This window comes from Notolepis coatsorum, assembly GCF_963971535.1.
Source record: "Notolepis coatsorum genome assembly, chromosome: 20".
Taxonomy (NCBI): domain Eukaryota; kingdom Metazoa; phylum Chordata; class Actinopteri; order Aulopiformes; family Paralepididae; genus Notolepis; species Notolepis coatsorum.
Genome location: NC_140184.1, coordinates 23515773 through 23537847, shown reverse-complemented (window position 1 = coordinate 23537847; position 22075 = coordinate 23515773). Strand labels below are relative to the sequence as shown.

At 42.9% G+C, this 22075-nt stretch overlaps 1 protein-coding gene across 2 annotated transcripts in view; it reads left to right on the top strand.

Annotated features, from left to right (window-relative positions):
- Nucleotides 1–22075, top strand: part of brsk2b (BR serine/threonine kinase 2b) — a gene marked incomplete at both ends in the record, with an annotated part of 215821 nt that overhangs the window by 166911 nt on the left and 26835 nt on the right. For both annotated transcript variants that reach the window (XM_084337223.1, XM_084337224.1), the window contains 7 exons: nucleotides 5144–5177; nucleotides 5558–5626; nucleotides 8948–9094; nucleotides 10527–10558; nucleotides 11707–11871; nucleotides 12120–12217; nucleotides 21248–21401. In XM_084337223.1, the coding sequence (XP_084193349.1) occupies nucleotides 5144–5177; nucleotides 5558–5626; nucleotides 8948–9094; nucleotides 10527–10558; nucleotides 11707–11871; nucleotides 12120–12217; nucleotides 21248–21401 (699 nt within the window). The remainder of the gene's footprint in view (nucleotides 1–5143; nucleotides 5178–5557; nucleotides 5627–8947; nucleotides 9095–10526; nucleotides 10559–11706; nucleotides 11872–12119; nucleotides 12218–21247; nucleotides 21402–22075) is intronic.

Genomic DNA, 22075 nt, shown 5'->3' with positions numbered 1-22075 from the left:
AGTTTGTAGTTTGTTACACACTAAACATCGCGCATTTCCAAGATAATACAGTCTTTTTTCATAGTTCGCGAGATAAAACACGTTATGTGCAATAAGCCCAAACCGTTCGGGCTGATCCCCTGAAACCCTGAATACTCCCATATCAAAGGTATATGATATGTATATATGTAAAAATCATCAAGGGGTGGGGGGGGGGGGGGGGGGGTCGTTTTAACTCAAAACTATGATCGCGTTTGCCGAGCATGCTTTTCGTCCGTTGAAACACAGAACTGTGATCGTTAGAAAAACACGTTTAAGATTAGGTAAAATAGACATAGAATGAAGCTTACCTTAGCCAGAAGGTATTCCAAAAGTATAATTCCAAATAATTCCAACTAAGTGATCGCATCGCCATTGCGATTACCACTGTGTATATGTCTATACACGTTTTGATGGTCAAATATCTCATGCAACGGAATCCAGAGGCGAGGACTGTGAATTTCTGTCCCGGGAGAAGAGTGGCCACTCGCGAGGAGAAACTGAAAGTGAATCTGGCCATCAGACCAGAGCCCCATGCAGTTCAGACACGGGACTTTTGATTGATTGATTGAAAAGTTTATTAACAGATTGCAGAATGGGTACAGTACAGTACAGCTCAATACATACAATTGTTAAGGGGATGCAGACCAGAGAAAGACTTTCGTCTTGTTTACATCAGGGTCCCCCATTTTCAATTCATCATATGACACACGACATACAGATAGACAGTACTGCTACATCTATACATTTATGACATACCAGATTTGCAAATACAGTACTGTTTGTGATACAAGTGTCCAGAAAAAGAGTGTATATACATTTGACATAGAAACTGTACATTGGAGGAGGTTGGGTAGGTGGGGTGGGGTTGGGTGGGTGGGGCTGTACATTGGAGGTGGGGGGGGGACACTGTACACTGTACATTAGAATACTGACAAAGCCATACTTGGTCTTTACTGTACAACTGGGTTAGGACATTTGTAGGGGCCAGTTTCGAATTGCAGTCTCCCGTAGGTGTTCTTTGAGAGTGTTTTTGAAAGTGGGTAGTGATTCACATTCCTTTACAGCTTTGGGTAGGGCGTTCCACATTGATGTGGCATAATTGCGAAACGTGTTTAGTCCCTTGTTTGAGCCGAATCTGGGTTTAACTCCCTCTGGTGTTGTGATCGTGGTATTCACTGACCTTTGGGAAGTATTTTGACATGTACATGGGTACCTTGGTCGTGTAGTGAATCTTGTAGACCAGGCCCATTGCAAGTTGCTGTACTCTGTCATCTACTCTAAGCCATCCTAGGTTGGCAAAGTGGGCAGGGGTGAGGTGGGTTCTAGGAGTCAGGTCAAGCAGTAGTCTGACTAGTTAGTTTTGAGATGTTTGTAATTTGGTTTTTAGTGCCTTTGAGGTGCTTTGGTACCATGAGGTGCAAGCATAGTCGTAGTACCCTTGAATGAGTGCTCCTGCCAGAGTCTTCAGGGTATTCTTGTTTACCAGAGAGGAGATCCGGTACAAGAATCGAGTTCGTTGGTTGACTTTTTTTATTACATTGGATGCCATTTTGTCACAGGAAAGATTAGCCTCTAGGATGGAACCCAGACATGTCAAAACCAATTGGGACAATACTGCCACCTGGTGCTGGTCGATCAGAATACAGTTCAAAATTGTCGGGACGTGCCTAAATGATGCAGATTGCTCTGGGCAACTGTGTCGAGCGGGGATCAAAGTAAAAAGATCAAACGACGTATTTATATGTTTTTGGCACTCAATGGTTGGGGCCCAAAAACGTAAAAAGCCGTGATTGGCACCCAATGTGTTAACCATGGCCTCTTAACCCTTTCACTACCACACTAAAGAAGGTTAACCATCTGTAGTGTGGTAGTGAAAGGTTAACCTTCTGTAGTGTGGTTGTGAAAGGGTTAACCCTTTGTCGTGTGGTAGTGAAAGGGTTAACCTTCTGTATTGTCACAGTGAAAGGGTTAACCCTTTGGTAGTGTGGTAGTGAAAGGGTTAAGGGTTGCAGAGTTCAGGCAGTCATTGATTGTAAAGGATTTACAATAAAATATGACACCGTTATTTACGTTTATGTTAATTAGCCTCCTAAAATGAGGGGGACTATTTATAAATAGTACGACAGTTCCTACACGGTTCATCCGTTATGGATGAACAACCTAAAATGAAAGCTGAAAGTCTGCACTTTTAAACTCATAGTCAGGATGCATTTGAAATGCAATGTGCTGGATTACAGAGACAAAACAACAGCACTAATTCATTGTCCTGAGACATACGGGCTGCTCTCTATCATTTGCTCATCATTTATTTAAACAGAAGGAACACACTTCTGAACAAGCTTTCATTTGCAGCTGCACCTCACGTGCGCAGCTGCAATACCCTCTGATTCGACAAACAACAATATTAGCATAAAACATGACTCTCAAAGGCATGCTACGCAGGACAGTAGAAGGTCCCTCGACTACCCTTCTCCATCCACATTGGTATTTTCACATCGTTCTGTTGTCATGGCGATTCATCTGCGGTTGCTCAGGGTCAAGCATGTTGCGTGGAAACCGCACCGGCTCTGTGACACACACACACACACAGGGAGGACAGTGTTTAGCTGCTGAGGTGAGGCCATGGCTGATGTTGTCCTCCACCTGAGGTCCTCCCTCTGTAGGTCTCGATCTCTAAAACGAGTAGATGAATGGAGACATTTGACTTAATGGGATATTATTAACATATCGTTCAGCGAGGACCTAAGACAAGTTGCTAGGAGCAACGGGATGAGATTTGTGTTCTGGTATAATTAGTCAACGGTTAGCATGCTTTGACACAGTTATGTTTGACTAGTGCACATCGACTGCTTTTGCATATATTAGCATAATTGAATGTGACACTGGCAATGAAGAAGTGTGTGTTTACACAGAGTTGTGTAGCACTGCTGTGAAGCACTCTCTGCTTCTGCTCTAGACACGCTCTCTGCTTCTTTGAATATGTACACAGAAAGACCGGGTAGTCGCTTCATCAGTGTTTACACACTGTGTGATTATGCAGTTATTTAGTGGGGAAAAATGTGTTTTGTACACAGGATATATTTATTTGACTACACCCTGCACAATTGTACAGCCCTATCCTATATTATATTCTATTGTATTTCTATTATAATTTAGTTTATATATTCCATTTTATTTTATTCTACTTTAATTGTCTATGAATGTTGATGCACCAAACGACCAAGACAAATTATTTGTATGTGCAAGCTTACTTTGCAATTAAGACCTTTCTGATTCTGATTCTGATGATGCCCAGAACTATATGAACGAAGCATACAGTATATTCCACAACTCTAATGTATTTACAGTATTGACTTCCACAATAGCCTAGGCAGTAGCTGAGAACCAATAGTATTATACTGTACTACTTTGCAAATGACCAAAAAGAGGAAAGGGGAGGTGACTATTGTCAATCTTCTGGATTCCATTATGGATACTGATATTATTTATTTATTTTATGTTGTTTTCAATGTTAACACTTTGAGTGCCGACGACGTGTAATGTCGTATTTTCATGCCCCCCGTGCCGACGACGCAAATTGTTGTTTGATTTTTTTTATTAGCGATCTGAATTCATATTTCATCAACCGAGTCTCCCGTTGGTACAGCAGCCCCTCTAGGAGCTCCGATGGGAAAATACCGCCCCCTATCGTCTATCCCTGTGTAACTGCAGGCCATTCGATTATACTGGTGGATCTGTGTGGGGGGAGCCAACTGGCTCCATTATGCTGGCGAGGGATCTGATGAACATGGAAGTGATCGCGAGTTGGAAAGCGGCCTGGAATATATATTTACAGCAGCCAATAATCAATCAATAAACGCGATCGATATTTGGAATGGCGATCAGGAATTGGAATAATCTTTTTGGAGAACATCTGATCTAAGGTTAAGGAGTTTATGTTACCAGTTTTAGGATAATCAGAGCTGTATTCACTGAGATAACAGCGTGTTCCGTATGTGTATGTGTGTGTGTGTGTGTCTGTGTGATGTTGAGGAAATTAGGTAATCGATTTCTCAGCTCGCTTCTATAGCGTGCATAAGTACACATATACTATCGATAATCTAGCGTTTATTTGAAAACGTAAATAGGCCGACAAATGACAACGTGTCTAGTGTATTCGAGAATATTCCAATAAATGCTGTTTATGAGGGAATCTTTCTATTTTCCGGAAATTTTCGAGAAAACGATAGCTTTTCAAAATGCTATAAAAAGGATATGAACCGATTAAAAAACAATCCGTTTCGACAATGTTGACTGCAAACAAGTCATTGATAAGCGACGGGCAGATTAGACACATAGCCATAATTTAAAACATAGATTATGCGTTTTTAACGCTAACATTGAAGTGGATGATGGCACTCAAGGACATTAATCAACGTTAATGGCCGGCACTGAAAGTGTTGAGAATGAAGAATTATTGGCAATGTGGATATTCTCCATTATATAATTTAAGTATTAATTAATGTTCCCACTCTGAAGTGGTGGATAGGGGTAGGGCATGATACGCTTAGGCTTCTTCCTACTCCTTTTCGAACAGTGATATGTATATTTTTCGTTGTTTGTCGTTTTTTTTTATTATTATACAATTTTTTTAATCATGTTTGAAATAAAAGATTCATACTTGTATCAATGCATCTAAAAGGAAGTAGCATCACATCACATTACAGTAATACAACATGATGAGGATGCCATGGTCCTATGAATCTGTATTCAGAGCATTTCCTGTTCTACTGTAGTTACTAGGCTATGGCTCCTGGCTATGTTCCTCCTATTGGTGTTACTTGTTCAGGACAGTTTGTGTGTGCGTGTGCGTGTGCGTGTGTGTGTGTGTGTGTGTGTGTGTGTGTGTGTGTGTGTGTGTGTGTGTGTGTGGTGTGTGTGTGTGTGTGTGTGTGTGTGTGTGTGTGTGTGTGTGTGCGTGTGTGTGTGTGTGTGTGTGTGTGTGTGTGTGTGTGTGTGTGTGTGTGTGCGTGTGTGTGTGTGTGTGTGTGTGTGGTGCAGGCTGTGCAGGGGTTGTGTGTCGCACACAGTGTGAGTCCTTTCTAGCGTAACCCCTCCCCCTCCTGTGTCTGTTCTTTTACAGATCTCCACACTATGCCTGCCCAGAGGTCATCAGGGTAAGTCTCTCTCTCTCTCTCTCTCTCTCGCTCTCTCTCTCTCTCTCTCTCTCTCTCTCCCTCTCTCTCTCTCGCTCTCTCTCTCTCTCTCTCTCTCTCCTCTCTCTCTCTCTCTCTCTCTCTCTCTCTCTCTCTCTCTCTCTCTCTCTCTCTCTCTCTCTCTCTCTCTCTCTCTCTCTCTCTCTCTCTCTCATTAATTGCACCTCCAACCATTCTCTACAGAGTGGCTCTTACATCACTTCTCTCTGAGTTCTGTATTCAGTGTGTTCACCCCCCCCCCCCCCCCCAGGGCAGCAGTACACTTGCCACGTGTTGTGTCCAAGGTGCCACATTCTACATTCGGGCAAACTCACTGTGGATTCTAATGTTTTTCTTGTCAGGGAGAGAAGTATGACGGGAGGAAGGCAGATGCGTGGAGCTGTGGCGTCATCCTCTTTGCACTCCTAGTGGTAAGTGACGGCTAGAGACGCACCTGGAGGGAAGACACACCAGTCCCTCTCACTAGTCGTCCCCGGCTCATAGGCATCCAGTAGAATAACACAAATACAACATGCCAACAAGCTCTTACAACGGGCATTTAGTGTTTCTGTTAACCTGATATGGATAGAATGTCAGGACAAAGTATTGTCGTCTGTCAGCACTCTCAGTAGTAAGTAATGGCAAAATATGAATCATTTAGTAAAGTTGGGTTAGCACTGCCCATACGGAAAAGGATTGTACGAAAAATATACGTTCTGCCTTCAGAAGGTTTTATAATAAACATATAGTATCTGCCTTCAGCAGGTATAACCTTACTCATTTATTCTATGTTTTTTATACTATTAAATGTAAGTACGGTTTGCCTGTCCATATATGGCAGATTTTGTAATGTAAATGTGAATTTTTAGACCATACAAAGATCACATGTTTATTGTCTCATACCATGTGTTACTGTCAGTAGTCTGGTTACAGTCACGTGAGCTTGTGTTGACATTTACAACGTGCTGGCAGTCCAGGAAAATCAATGTTTTTCTTCACCAGTGTTATATTGTTATCCTAGCAGTGACGCTCATTAGTCAAGTGATCCACCACTTCCTGTGACGTGCCAGAGTAAACCAATAGAATATGAACACACCCCGTTAGATCTAACTCCTGTTGGGAGTCCTGGAGCACACCCTGTTAGATCTAACTCCTGGAACACACCCTGTTAGATCTAACTCCTGGAACACACCCCGTTAGATCTAACTCCTGTTGGGAGTCCTGGAGCACACCCTGTTAGATCTAACTCCTGGAACACACCCTGTTAGATCTAACTCCTGGAGCACACCCTGTTAGATCTAACTCCTGGAACACACCCTGTTAGATCTAACTCCTGGAACACACCCTGTTAGATCTAACTCCTGGAACACACCATGTTAGATCTAACTCCTGGAACACACCCTGTTAGATCTAACTCCTGGAACACACCCTGTTAGATCTAACTCCTGGAACACACCCTGTTAGATCTAACTCCTGGAACACACCCTGTTATATCTAACTCCTGGAACACACCCCGTTAGATCTAACTCATGTTGGGAGTCCTGGAACACACCCTGTTAGATCTAACTCCTGGAACACACCTTGTTAGATCTAACTCCTGGAACACACCCCTGCGTTGCGTCTAGACGGGAATGGAAAGTGGAGAAAGAGAGGGAAGTTTATGTCTGACGTTCTGGGGGCATAACTGTTATGTTTAGTTTGTGTTTAGGCTGATGTGAGAGAAAGTGTCATTTCAGAACAGTCTGTTCCACTTCAGAATGCATCTCCTCTGTGACTTACTGGCTTTCAAAACAAAGAAAAACAAGAAGCATCAGTTCTCTTTGTGTTAAATAACGTTGGATTGTCGTTGAGAGGATATCTAAGGTAAGGGAGATGGGTCAGTTAAGTTAAGGGTATGGACTCAAAAGAAACAACCATACAAAGATTATGTTGCTTAATTCCAGTGAGTGCCATAGCTGAAAATAACATGTTTGACGGGAAGATATGAATATGTATGGTACTCCTATTGAGGATCAGTGTGAAATCTGTGTGTGTGCGTGTGTGTGTGTGCGCGTACGTACATAAGGAATAGCAGGCTGGCGGGGGTCACATTGTTGTTTTACTGCATTCAGCACAGAGGCGCAGCAGCGAACACAGTGTGCCTTGCCTCAGAAGTGGGCCTCACTACACCAACACAATGACACATGACAATGACAAAGTGCCAAGACCGAGAACCAGCCGCATTTTATGTCTTTCTGTTTACTGGGTTTTTGTGTGTTCGTGCATGCACATGTGTATGTGTACTGTATGTATATGTATATATGTGTATGTGTGTGTATGTGTATCTGTACTGTGTGTGCGTGTGTGTGTGTGTGTGTGTGTGTGTGTGTGTGTGTGTGTGTGTGTGTGTGTGTGTGTGTGTGTGTGTGTGTGTGTGTGTGTGTGTGTGTGTGTGTGTGTGTGTGTGTGTGTGTGTGTGTGTGAGAGAGTGCACGCATGCACATCTGATTATGATTGAGCAGAGACATCACTTGAAGATAAATCTGTCTGCTTTTGTTGTTTGGATTGTGTTGTTCTGATTGTGCAGACGGTGTCAGTAGGCATCTGCCCTACAGTACTCTCTCTGCAGTCCTGTTGAATAGGGAGGGTCCTCATCAGTCATCGTATGTATCCAGCTGGGGGAGTAAAAACTACACTCCCCAGCTGGAGTGGAGGAACATTGTCTGTGTGGGATAATAGACACGGGTCACTGTGATGGACTCTCATAATGAATCTCCCCGTAGTTCCTCTCCATCAGATCCATATGTTGAAACGATGGGGCGTTTATGGGGCGTTTGCATTTCAACAGAAGGCGTGTCAGTGTCATTGTGTTGTCAGCTTCATAATAGCATTGCATTAATTTGTCCCGTTGCATCGATTTGGCTCGATGGGGAACAGCGGTATTGTATTAAGAAAATCCGACAATTGTGGCATTGATTTATTCCTTTTTTTCCATGTAACATGTTGATTATTAAAAGCAAGCTTCATTGGTTTCTTACTACTTCCCTTTGAAGTCGTGCTATAAAATAGAACAGTCGTCAAAGCAGATCTTCACACTCCTACGCAGAGCTGCCTGTACATCACACAAACTGTGAAACGGCTCTGGCCACGGTGCCTTATAACTGTAACTATATTTACTGACCAAATGAGTTCTAAAGGAAAAGCGGTGATATCTTTGCATTACATGTATGCAGCATAGTATCACAAATAACCAAATATTAAGCCTGTCTGAACATGTATGAGCTATGCAATGATGTACTGTAGTTATCAGAAAAGTCAACAGAATATCTCTTCTGCGTGAGGAAACCATACCTTTATGGCTGCGGTCATCATCGTTTCCATGGACACAAGTGATTACACATGACTGCACAGACGCCGTGAAATGATATAACATCTTCTAAGATTATTTATTCAATAGGTTATGGGAAAATAATATGAGAATAAGTAGCACCGGTTGGTTTACTTCCTGTTTTGGGAGAGAAACATCATCCAACTCTGCGTAGGAGTGTGGCTGATCTTGTATGATTCTCTAATGTTTTTTTTAATGTAATTCTCAAAGTAAAAAAGACTAAAAACAAGGCACTCTTCATCATTTGTCAAAGGTTAAAATGCCTCCGATGTGGTGGCATACGAACAACAAGGAAGTGTAAAAACATGACCGCACTATGTGTTTCGGGGGTGAGGAGTCTTCATTAGAATGTGACTAACTAGTAACTCTTTCCATGGTCCTCCAGGGTGCTCTGCCGTTTGACGATGACAACCTGAGGAACCTTCTGGAGAAGGTGAAGCTGGGCGTGTTCCACATGCCTCACTTCATCCCTCCAGACTGCCAGAACCTTCTCCGGGGCATGATAGAGGTGGACGCCACCAAGAGACTCACGGTACGTAACCGTAAACCACACATGACTAGGGATGGGTACCGAATCTGGTACTTTTAAGGGTATCGACCGAATCACGTCGGTGCTACCGAGTACCGATTCACCAGTGCCACATTTCGGTAATTATTAAACGATGATGTCAACGTTTCGTTTACTGTGAAGTGTGCCACACACGTTCACGTCAACGTCCATGCGCACAATACACACTGACCTAGGATTTGACTTGATTCAACAACAAAGCAGTCTGGAAATGGCAAGTCGAAAACGGTCGCAAGTGTGGTTACACTTTACAAAGCTAGATGCAGACAACACTCCCTGCAATATTATATATATTAAAAAAAAATCGAAATAAATTATAATGATAATAAATAATTAGAAGTTTGAACAAATTCTTTACAACTGAGGTAGGTAGATTACATATTTAGAGACTAAAGTACCGAAAAAAAAGGTACCGCTGGGTACCGGTATCGATTCACAGGTACCGGTACCGGTTCAAATGTGAACGGTACACATGACCTATCTCAAGCCCTGCCAGCTCTTTTTCTTATCCTCCGATCACATCCTCCGATCACAACTCTACACACTCGCAGCACACACAGCGTTAGCGATCTGTTCTGCATGTTTTTCCATTGTTTTTTTTTTTTTTATTCTGGAGTGGAAACCCTTGCGAGCACGCGGGGAGAACATGCAAACTCCACACAGAAAGGCCCGGGTGATACCCCACCTAGGTACCTGGCAATGCGGCGACCTGTTCCCCAAGCGGGAATCGAAGCCTGGACCTTCTAGCTGTCAGGCGACACCACCGTGCCGCCTTGCTTGCTGCCGCTCTGACTGTGTTAGTCCACTTACAGTGTTGCTTAACCATATTTGTGTGTGGTTAGTCTGTCGGGTCTGTCACCAGATTGTCCATTCATGTTGTATGACCAGAGTAACGTCTGTGTCGATATTGACCACAGCTGCCTCGTTTCCTCTTTCCTCCCTCAGTGACAAAGAGTTGGCTGCAACTGAATATTTGGATGAAATGGTCTTTCAGCCGCCAATTACGTGCCGGCATCATAGTACATGTCCCTTCTACCTCTACGGCACCATTAGCAACAATCAGATAGCTCAAATTGGCTATCAAACAGTCGTGAGGCACGATTTGGTTGCTGGCAGCCTAAAATCCAGAATAGTCCCGTTCAGTGTGTGTGTGTGGTGGTCAGATCATCAGAGAGACCTCCAGTAGGGTTTCCTTCAGCTTAAGAGCTTATAGACTGTAGCCTCCTCTCCACATCAACATTCACTGCCCTGTCGGAGAGAGAAGCCAGTCGTGCTCCTTAAGCATCTCTCACTGAGCTGGAGTGATATGTAATTCAGTCTTTAATGAATGAATGATGGCTGAGTAGAAGGAATCAATAACACTACAGCTCCTCCTTTCCCCCATGTGTCTCTACAGTTAGAGCAGATCCAGAAGCACACGTGGTACCTGTAAGTACATATCTCTCTCTCTCTCTCTCTCTCTCTCTCTCTCTCTCTCTCTCTCTCTCTCTCTCTCTCTCTCTCTCTCTCTCTCTCTCTCTCTCTCTCTCTCTCTCTCTCTCATCTCTATCGCTCTCTCTCTCTCTCTCTCTCTCTCTCAGAAGTGCGTCTGTCTGTGTGTGTTTGTGTGTGTGTTTGCATACTTGCACGCATGTGTGTGTGCGCGTGTGATAATAATGTATAGCAGATATTGAAAAATGCTGTGTTGTATGCTACTTAGGAAGACTGTTTTTTATGTAATGGAAAAGGAGGCAGCAGGTCCATTAGCTGTGAGAGCTGTGGTCATTACTCTGATCCACGCAACATCTCAACATCAGGACACTGACTGGCTCTTCATGGGGCCTCTTGCCACTTAATTGATTTATATCTGTCTACAAAATATCTGTGGGATTTTAGCAGGGGTGTAAAGTAATTGAGTAGTTGTACTTTGTTACAATACTTAAGTGCTGTTTTTGGGGATTTGTACTTTACCTAAGTATTATTAGGTTTGTATACTTGTACTTTTACTCAATTACATTTCAGAGAAAAAAAAACGTTTTACTCCTTACATTTAAAATGCAGACCTACAAAGTACAAAGTAAAAATCTTGCAGGTCCAACCATTTAAATTAGCATATTTGTTTCTCTGGCCGAACTAACGTTAACGTTATTAATCCTGCGGCCGCACTTTATTTAAAAACAGCCAATCAAATCCCCATCAATGGAAAATGAACCCGCCCATACCCATGCTGATTGGTCCTTGTGCAAGACTAGAAAGCGGGAATCTTTGATTAAACATCTGCTATCAAGAAGAATAGACAGTCAAAAAAAAGTTTTTACTTTAACTTTTTAGTACTTAATTACATTTAAAAGTAGAAACTTTTTTTACTTTTACTCAAGTGTGTTTTTAGCCAGATACTCTGACTTTTACTTGAGTACGATTTTGAGACGGTACCCATACTTTCACTTAAGTATAATTTCTGGGTACTTTTTACACCCCTGGCCTCTTGCCACATAATTGATTTATATCTGTCTGCTGAATTCTGTGGGATTTTAGTGAGTACTACGACGGACACTGGAGCTAGTTTTTTCGCCTGTTTTGTGCCCGTGTTTTGCCAGAGCCGGAAAGAACGAGCCAGAGCCAGAACAACCGGTACCCAGGAAAGTGGCCATTAGGACCCTGGCCACGGCGGAGGAGATCGACCCGGACGTCCTGGAGAGCATGCACTCCCTGGGCTGCTTCCGAGACAAGACCAAACTGGCCAAAGACCTGCTCGCTGAGGAGTAAGTCAGGGGGAGAGGGAGGAGGAATGGGGGGGGGGGGGGAGAGGGGGGAGTAGGTGTGGGGGGATTGAGAAGGGCTGAGTTAAAAGGTATAGAGAGAGAACTGCGTGGAAGGACAGAAATGTCTCAGTTTGATGAATACTTGTAGTTAAAATGTCTCCTGATGATGGAGTGTTTTACTGCCTCAACCAAACAGCCAGATCAGATGTGAACACTTGTCTCTGTCTGGCTCTATGCTTCCTTCGCAGTGACAACCAGGAAAAGATGATCTACTTCCTGCTCCTAGACCGTAAAGAGAGGTACCCCAGCCAGGAGGACCAGAACCTGCCCGCACGCACCGAGATTGGTAGGCTAATCCAAACCTCATCAGTGCTAGACTCATTTAGACTGACACATGAGATTGAAAGCATCAGTTCAACCCACAGTGGTTAGTTGCTTACGACCAGTGTATTTGTCATGTTGCCATCTCCCCGCGACCTCTGGACAATTAAAAGATACTGGATGTGAGAAGATACATGTCTTGATATTCCAGCCTATTCCTCCAAGTGCGGCTTAAGACTGAAGTCTAAATTATAGCCGTGGAAAATATTGCCTCTAGGGTAGCAAATCGCATGGGACTGCTCAAGGGAAATGTTCATTCAAATATAAAAAATCTTAGCGTAACCTTTGATCTATCTATCCAACTTGATAAACATGTTAAATCCCTGACCCGCACCTGTTTCTTCCACCTCAGGAATATAGCTAACCTCTGGGCTATTTTATCTCATGCAGAGCTGGAAATGTCTCTTCATGCTTTTATTCAATCAAGGCTGGACTACTGTAACTTTCTGTTTACCTGCCTGAGCAAAGCCTCAGTGGACCGGCTACAACTGGTCCAAAATGCTGCTGCTAGGTTGCTTACCAGGTCAAAGAAATCCTGTCATATCGCACCAATCCTTGCCTCCCTGCACTGGCTTCCTGTCCAGTTCAGGATCCAGTTCAAGGTCTTAGTTTTCACTTAGAGAGCCATCCACAGTCAAGCCACTGCTTACATCTCGGACCTTATCCACCCCTATAAGACCAGCCGGTCCCTGAGGTCTTCTGATCAGGGCCTCCTGGTGTTGAACCAGGCTGAAGACTAAGGGGGACCGAGTGTTTGAAGCAGTGGCTCTGGAATGAGCTCCCCCAGGACTTGAGAGCCTCCCCCTCTGTGGCCCCTAGGCTCTGGAATGAGCTCCCCCAGGTCTTGAGAGCCTCCCCCTCTGTGGCCCCAAGGCTCTGGAATGAGCTCCCCCAGGACTTGAGAGCCTCCCCCTCTGTGGCCCCTAGGCTCTGGAATGAGCTCCCCCAGGACTTGAGAGCCTCCCCCTCAGTGGCCCCTAGGCTCTGGAATGAGCTCCCCCAGGTCTTGAGAGCCTCCCCCTCTGTGGCCCCAAGGCTCTGGAATGAGCTCCCCCAGGACTTGAGAGCCTCCCCCTCAGTGGCCCCTAGGCTCTGGAATGAGCTCCCACAGGTCTTGAGAGCCCCCCCCTCTGTGGCCCCTAGGCTCTGGAATGAGCTCCCACAGGTCTTGAGAGCCCCCCCCTCTGTGGCCCCTAGGCTCTGGAATGAGCTCCCCCAGGTCCTGAGAGCCTCCCCCTCTGTGGCCCCTAGGCTCTGGAATGAGCTCCCCCAGGTCTTGAGAGCCTCCCCCTCTGTGGCCCCTAGGCTCTGGAATGAGCTCCCCCAGGTCTTGAGAGCCTCCCCCTCTGTGGCCCCTAGGCTCTGGAATGAGCTCCCCCAGGTCTTGAGAGCCTCCCCCTCTGTGGCCCCTAGGCTCTGGAATGAGCTCCCCCAGGTCTTGAGAGCCTCCCCCTCTGTGGCCCCTAGGCTCTGGAATGAGCTCCCCCAGGTCCTGAGAGCCTCCCCCTCTGTGGCCCCTAGGCTCTGGAATGAGCTCCCCCAGGTCCTGAGAGCCCCCCCCTCTGTGGCCCCTAGGCTCTGGAATGAGCTCCCCCAGGTCCTGAGAGCCCCCCCCTCTGTGGCCCCTAGGCTCTGGAATGAGCTCCCCCAGGTCCTGAGAGCCTCCCCCTCTGTGGCCCCTAGGCTCTGGAATGAGCTCCCCCAGGTCTTGAGAGCCTCCCCCTCTGTGGCCCCTAGGCTCTGGAATGAGCTCCCCCAGGACCTGAGAGCCCCCCCCTCTGTGGCCCCTAGGCTCTGGAATGAGCTCCCCCAGGTCCTGAGAGCCTCCCCCTCTGTGGCCCCTAGGCTCTGGAATGAGCTCCCCCAGGTCCTGAGAGCCCCCCCCTCTGTGGCCCCTAGGCTCTGGAATGAGCTCCCCCAGGTCCTGAGAGCCCCCCCCTCTGTGGCCCCTAGGCTCTGGAATGAGCTCCCCCAGGTCTTGAGAGCCTCCCCCTCTGTGGACACTTTCAAGAGGCAGCTGAAAACCCACTTGTTCAGGTTGGCGTTTGGCCATGTACAGTACAGACTTGAATTATTAATTTAGTGTTCCTGATTTTGTCCTTATATTGTATGTTTTTATGATTTTTTTTTGTTTTTAAACTTGTGAAGCACTTGTGTGCATTCTTGCTGGGAAGGGTGCTATTACTATAGTAGGATTACGTTGCTAGGGGAACCGGGCCTGAGTGTATTTCATGTCAGCTATTACAAGATACAAGATACAAGATACATGTATTGCCACATAACCAGTTTGGTGGTATTCGTGTTCGGGACAGAGTGGCTGAAGCTCTGGATATACATGAAACAGGAACATGGATACATTTACCCCCCCTTCCCAGCAATAAATACATAAATACAGGACAACATCACCCAACACAACATAACACACGGAAGAGTCTAGTCCAGGGGTAGGCAACCCTAGGCACGCGTGCCTGCATAGGCACGCAGGGGCATTTTCATAGGCAGCATTAAAAAAAAATATATATATATTATATATATTTTTTTTTTTTTGCTTTGAAATATTATAGTGAAATATTTTGCACTGTTGTCGCATTTATCTTGTTGAAATCCTCCCACAGGTTCTTTTTACTACCACATATTTAATTGAGACCCTTTATTTGTTTATTATTTCAATTTAGCTGGAAATACATTGGTACATCATTCAGTAACATTTGCAGAGCCTTATAACAAAAACATTATTACGGTCACCATTGTGACCAGTGGGATTAATCAACAAATTTTATTATTTATTTTTCTATTTCATTGAACATTGCACATGTTAAAAGCCATTTTTTTACTCAAAATGTGAGTATTACCAAGTCAACTTGTGTTCTTAAAACAATGACAATAAACATAGTTTTATTAGGTTGAAATAATGTGGTTGTGTACTTATTTTTCTGTTAACTTATTATGGATTGAAAACTGAAAACCTTAATGCACAGTAACTGAACTCAATATTTTTTAGTTCTGGTAACTTATTATTATAAAACATTTTTACAGTGTAGTCTTGCGATCAATCAAAACTTATTTACACGATATACCTCACATTCACCCTCCATTCACATCCTGGTGTTCTCCATTAGGCCTGTAGATGGAGCTATGACAGCACACGTACAGTACACACACAGATGGTGTGTGATGTGTCCAAAAATGAATGGGCAAATGTGAGTGAAATGGTCGCACTGTATGCAGCTGTTTGTCTGCATTGCATCTCCCCCCCCCCCCCCCCCCCCAACTCAGATTTAGGGTTGATACAACCATCATAATAATATTGTTAATAATAACAATAACAATAATGATGTAATAATGTAAACATTTTCATAAAAAATACCTGATTATGAGAAAAAAATATTACGATGCACACTAGTTACAACTATATTTCAAACAGGCACTCCATGTCAAAAAGGTTGCTGACCCCTGGTCTAGTCCATCAGGTCAGGAGCGTGGTTAGTGTAAGGGGAGAGGGGGAGAGTAATATTGATATTAGCAAACACTGCAACAGGAAATAAACTGGGGCCCATTTACTGTAGCATGGTTATGTTGTCAGGTTGGAAAAGGTCTATAGGAAAAGGTGTCCTCCAGAGCAATAGTAACCTTTGTGAACATGCCTAATCGCAAGAAAAATGCATCTATACCAAAGATTATGAATGTGGTTGGTGATGTCTGAACACATCTGACCACTTGCAAATAACAGTGCGTTAATTAAAGATCTGATTTGAGAAACAAATCCAATTAGCCTGCGGTCTGAAAAAAGCCTACATGGTCCTGTCCTGTCGTGGATCAATACATTATGTACGTGGACAGATCTGCATGATCAATATAAATTCATTTACAAGGCAGATTCATCAAATGCAAGTAAAGAGATCAATAGCCAGGCTGAGAGGAGTGTGTTGTCTGGCCACCGAAAGCATACAGAGTCCCCCACCCTCCCAGGGGGAATCTAGTAACCTGGGATGGGGGTCATGAGGAGACTGTGTTGAATGGGGGACCTTGTAGATTCAACCACTACAAGTGCTTATTCCAATTAAATACCCATTTGAGCTTCTTTGATTGGTTAGAAGGGGGAGCCTCTCTGTGAAACTTTAAAATGGGATATAACTTAAGTATCCACTTAAGATATGTTTTGGAACAAAATTCGAACAAAAATAATTGTACACATTGTCGCTTTAACACTAGCACAGCCATGGAGAAAATTACACTAATTCCCACCGGGAACGGGTCAGAAGACCCGACAGCCTTTAGAATGGAGATGGGAGGGAGAGAAGGGAGGGAGGGTCAATGAGGGAGGGAGAAGGAGAAAGGTAGTGATGGAGAGAGGGAGAGAGGGAGGGAGGGAGAGGAAGTGAGAAGGAGGAAGAAGAATAGCTTTTCTAAAATGTATTCATAATGGTAAAAAGATTGCGTTTATTAATGTCTATGCACACAGCTGTTATGAACCAGACTTTTTTCAATCATTGAATAAAATCCTAATGGAACTAGCTGATTTCCAGTTGATTATTGGGTCAGATATGAATTCTGTTTTGGATCATACCTGGGATAAATCAAAAGCAGTTAATCATAATGCTCGCTCGACAAACGCTTTAAAGCACTTGCTATCTGACTTTAATCTTATTGATATTTGGCGGGTTCATAATCCAGGCAACAGGGAGTATACTTTTTTCTCTAATAGACATCTATCATTTTCCCGTATTGATTTAGTTTTAATATCGGCATCCTTATTTTCAGACGTAAAAAAATTTGAAATCCGACCTATGAGTTTATCAGATCACCATGCCTATTTCTGTCAATTTCAATTCAGCCAGGCTAAGAAAATGGCCACAAGATGGCGCTTTAACTGCTCTTTATTGGATAATCCAGTATTCTGTGAGCAATTTCAGTCTGAGCTAGCCCAATTTTTTATGTTTAATAATAACTCCGTGGATGATTTCAGGATACTTTGGGACGCTACTAAAGGCTTTGTCAGAAATAATGCTATTACTTTCTCTTCAAGTCTTAATACATCTCAGCTAAAACGAATATCGGAATTAGAAACCATGCTGTCTACCTTGGACCTATCTCAACAGAGGCATTACTCTCAACAGACTGCCGCCACACTAGCCAATGTTAAGAGTGAACTAAACGATCTTATCAGGAAAAGAGCCGAATCCTCCATCCATAAAGGTAGAGTAAACCAATACTTTCATGGTAGTCGACCGAGTCAAATATTGGCCAACAAACTACGCAATAGTGATCTTGTAGGAAATATTACTACTGTTACATCAGAAAATGGTGAGCTGCTTACAGATCCAAAATTAATCAATACAAGATTTGCTAAATTTTATAATGATTTATATACTACAGAAGGCGAGCGTCCCTCTGAAGAGATTGAATCCTTTTTAAGTGGCCTTAACCTCTCTGTTTTGTCACCAGTTGAATCAAGTTTAATGGGTGCTCCTATATCATTGCAAGAACTCAAAACATCTCTGGAAACTATGAATAAAGGCAAGTCTCCAGGGTGGGATGGCATTCCCCCAGAATTTTATTTGCGGTTCTGGGACGTCTTAGGCCCGCTACTACTTGAGATGATTAATATATCCATATCTAAAGGCTCCTTAGGGAGAGACGTGAATATGTCCCTAATCTCTCTTTTATTAAAAAAAGGTAAAGATCCAAACCAGTGTTCTAATTGGCGCCCTATTTCTTTAATTAATACAGATGCCAAACTATTTTCTAAAGTATTATCTTGACGTCTTGAAAAGTTTTTACCTAAACTGATTCACCCAGATCAAAGTGGTTTTGTTAAAAAAAAGGCTTTCGTCTGATAATTTGCGACGTCTCCTTCACATTGTCAACTCCGCCTCTCAAGCTAAAGTGTCGTCACCTGTTCTCTCTGTTGACGCAGAGAAGGCCTTTGACCGTCTGGAGTGGACCTATCTTTGGGCTGTACTGAAACATATGGGACTAGGTCATCCTAGGTCATCCATCAGCCAGTGTCATAACCGGAGATATTAGTTCTCCTCCTTTCAAAATCACTCGTGGAAGTAGGCAAGGGGATCCGATCTCTGCAAGCTTGTTTATTTTATCCCTTGAACCTTTAGCCCAAGCTATACCGCAATCAGAAAACATTAAGCCAATCTCTGTAAATTCTACTGATCATCATATTTCGCTTTATGCGGATGACATCTTGTTATATATGGAGAATGTATCTCAGTCTCTCTCAAGCCTCCTGAAAATCTTTGAAAAATTCAGTTCAATTTCAAGTTATAAAATAAACTGGACCAAATCAGCACTAATGTACCTAAGAACCACTCCTAACTCTGTGCTTGACCATGAGATCCCGGTTGTAACACAATTTAAATATCTTGGTATTGATATATTTCCTTTAATTGAAAAAATTGTGTCCGTAAACTACAATAGAACCATTAGGTCAATCATAAATGATCTCAATCGATGGTGTAATATACCTGTCTCCCTTTCCGGAAGAGTCTCTATTATCAAAATGAACATATTACCTCAAGTAAACTTCTGTAGTTCCATGATTCCTATTGCCCCACCTGTTGCTCATTGGGAAAATTTACATAGAGCAGTCTCAAAATGTATATGGCGAGGCAAGCGAGCTCGGGTTAAACTTACTACCTTACAAAATGAGCGGCAATCTGGTGGTTTAACTGTGCCAAATTTTAAGTTATATTTTCAAGCGTTATCATTTCGTCCTCTGTTGAGTTGGTTTAATTTAAATTCTGAGGCCCCCTGGCTTAATATTGAAAAACATATTGTGGCGCCGATTCGTTTACAAGACATTGTCTTTACAGATATTTCACTAAAGCAATGTAGATTACGTTATGGTCCGATAATAGCGCATGCCATATCTTTATGGCGCAAATATGAAAAGTTACTTAATTGGGATACTAAGTGGCATGAACAGACTCCCTTATTTCATAACCCGTTTTTGCTTAGCGGAGGCCGCAGTTTTGTAGCTCAATCATGGTCCAACTGTGGCATTCATGTACTTGGCGATGTTATGGAGGACAATGGTCTAAGAACATTCTCAGATCTGAAAGAGTCATATAACTTACCTGGCACCTCCTTTTTTTTATATTTACAGCTCCGCTCGGCTATGCGAGCCTATGGAGTTCCATGGACCAAACCAACTACTCACCCGTTAATTACTTTCTCTAAAAAAAACTGCAGGTCTCTCCAAAGGACAAGTCTCTATAATTTATAAAGATCTATCACAAAGATGTACTTCGTTAATACCTGTTATCCAATCGTGGAGCACAGAATTGGGATTAGAACACCATCACTCTATCAATTGGACCAGAGTTTGGGGAAATGTTACTATGGCATCACGAAACCCAAATCATCAGCAGATTCATTTCAATTTTGTCCATAAAACATATTTAACCCCCCAGAAAGCTTATAGAATGAGACGTGCTATGTCACCAAACTGTACACTTTGTTCTCTAAATACTACTGGTACTTTTACACATATGATGTGGGAATGCCCCACAGTTAAAAGTTTCTGGGAACAGATAACTAATTATCTATCTAAAGTATTACAAAAACATATTCCCTGTTGTCCCAAATTACTTCTCCTTAATGATGATGATTCTTTAGCTTTAAGTATTGTTCAGAGACGATTTTGGCTGGCAGGAAGTACTGCTGCAAAAAAAAAATTGGCGCTGCGATGGCAAGCTCCACACTCTCTGCCCTTTAATCACTGGAAACAGTTATTAGCTGATGTTGTAACAATGGAGCTTTCTACAGCTAGATTAAATGGGGCAAGATATCAAACAATAGATAGCTGGAACCATATTCTCTATCAAGTTAGGACCTTCAATATATAGCTAGCAGGACATAACTAATTATATCTGTATAATTCCTTTTAGTTTTTTTTTATTTTCTTGGTCTTTGTTGACATTTTTGTTCAATAAATTTTCTTCTCAGGCCTATGACGGGGTGGGTTGGGGGGGGGGGTTACTATTATTATTATTATTATTATTATTATTATTATTATTATTATTATTATTATTATTATTATTATTATTATTATTATTATTATTATTATTATTATTATTATTATTATTATTATTTTATTTATTTTTTGTCAACGGTGGTTGGTGCAGGGGTTAGGGGGTAGGAGTTATTTATTTTAAATGAGGCAAGGGGCAAGCCAATGCATGTAATTGGCAAATAATTTAAATGTATGTTTTTATGTGCATTATATGTGCATTGTATGTGCATTATATATCCTGCCTTTTCTTCCAAAAAATGAAATAAAAATATATAAAAAAAAAAAAGAAGGAGGAAGAGGGAGGTATAGAGAGAGGGAGGGAGAAGGAGAGAGGGAGGGAGAGGGAGGGAGGGAGAGACAGTGAGGGGGGGAGAAAGGGAGAGAGAAAGGGAGGGAGAGAGTGAAAGGGAGGGAGGGTCAAGGAGGGAGGGAGGTGGCCGCTCAGCAGAAATAGCTGAAATAAGGTTCTAATTCCATTTTCCTGAAGTCATTTTGAAATTTCAGAAACCGTGCCAGATAAAACGGGTACTTTTAGGAAAAGTCATTGAGTGACAGAGCTGGAGCTTGACCGAGTGACGAGGATACATTTATTGAAAATGCCTAGGGGTCATGTGACCCCTTGTTGGCTGTGCTAGTGTTAAAGGTATAACCTGTAATGCCGTCAAACAGTCACCTCTAGGCAAAAGAGCCCCGTTTGGTTTTGCACTTTGCTTACTTTTTTTTGTTTTTGGTCTGAAGTATGGGTTGGAGTTTAGTAACGTATTATACTGTGCATTTCTCCAGACTTCAGCCCACTGAAATCCAACCCAAACATCAGACAAAAACAAAAAGATGTAAACAAAGCGCAGTACCATGTTGTCATCTTTTGCCTAGAGGTCTCTATTTGGCGACATTACAGATTGTATAAGCCATGGTAGAATTCTCTCTTCTTCCTTCATTCACCCCTGACCTCTGACCCCTGTACAGCCGACCCACCCAGGAAGCGTGTGGACTCCCCCATGCTGAGCCGCCACGGCAAGAGGAGACCAGAGAGGAAGTCCATGGAGGTGCTCAGTGTCACCGAGGGAGGCTCCCCTGTCCCTGTACGACGAGCCATCGACATGGCCACCCACGGCCAGAGGTGGGTGAGGGGTTTGGGACAAGTACTCATCCCTGTTGTCTTGAACTTGTGCCTATTTTAACTTGGTTTTGTTTTGCACGTATGTCATTTAACTTGGACTTGTGACTACATGTAATTGTACTTGGACTTGTCTTGGACTTGTGCCTACATGTAATTTAACTTGGACTTGACTTGGACTTGTGCCTACATTTAATTTAACTTGGACTTGTCTTGGACTTGTGCCTACATGTAATTTAACTTGGACTTGTGCCTACATGTAATTTAACTTGGACTTGTGACTACATGTAATTTAACTTGGACTTGTCTTGGACTTGTGCCTACATGTAATTTAACTTGGACTTGTGCCTACATGTAATTTAACTTGGACTTGTCTTGGACTTGTACCTACATGTAATTTAACTTGGACTTGTGCCTACATGTAATTTAACTTGGACTTCTGCCTACATGAAATTTAACTTGGACTTGTCTTAACTTGTGCCTACATGTAATTTAACTTGGACTTGTGCCTACATGTAATTTAACTTGGACTTGTCTTAACTTGTGACTACATGTAAGTTAACTTGGACTTGTCTTAACTTGTGACTACATGTAATTTAACTTGGACTTGTCTTGGACTTGTGCCTACATGTAATTTAACTTGGACTTGTCTTAACTTGTGACTACATGTAATTTAA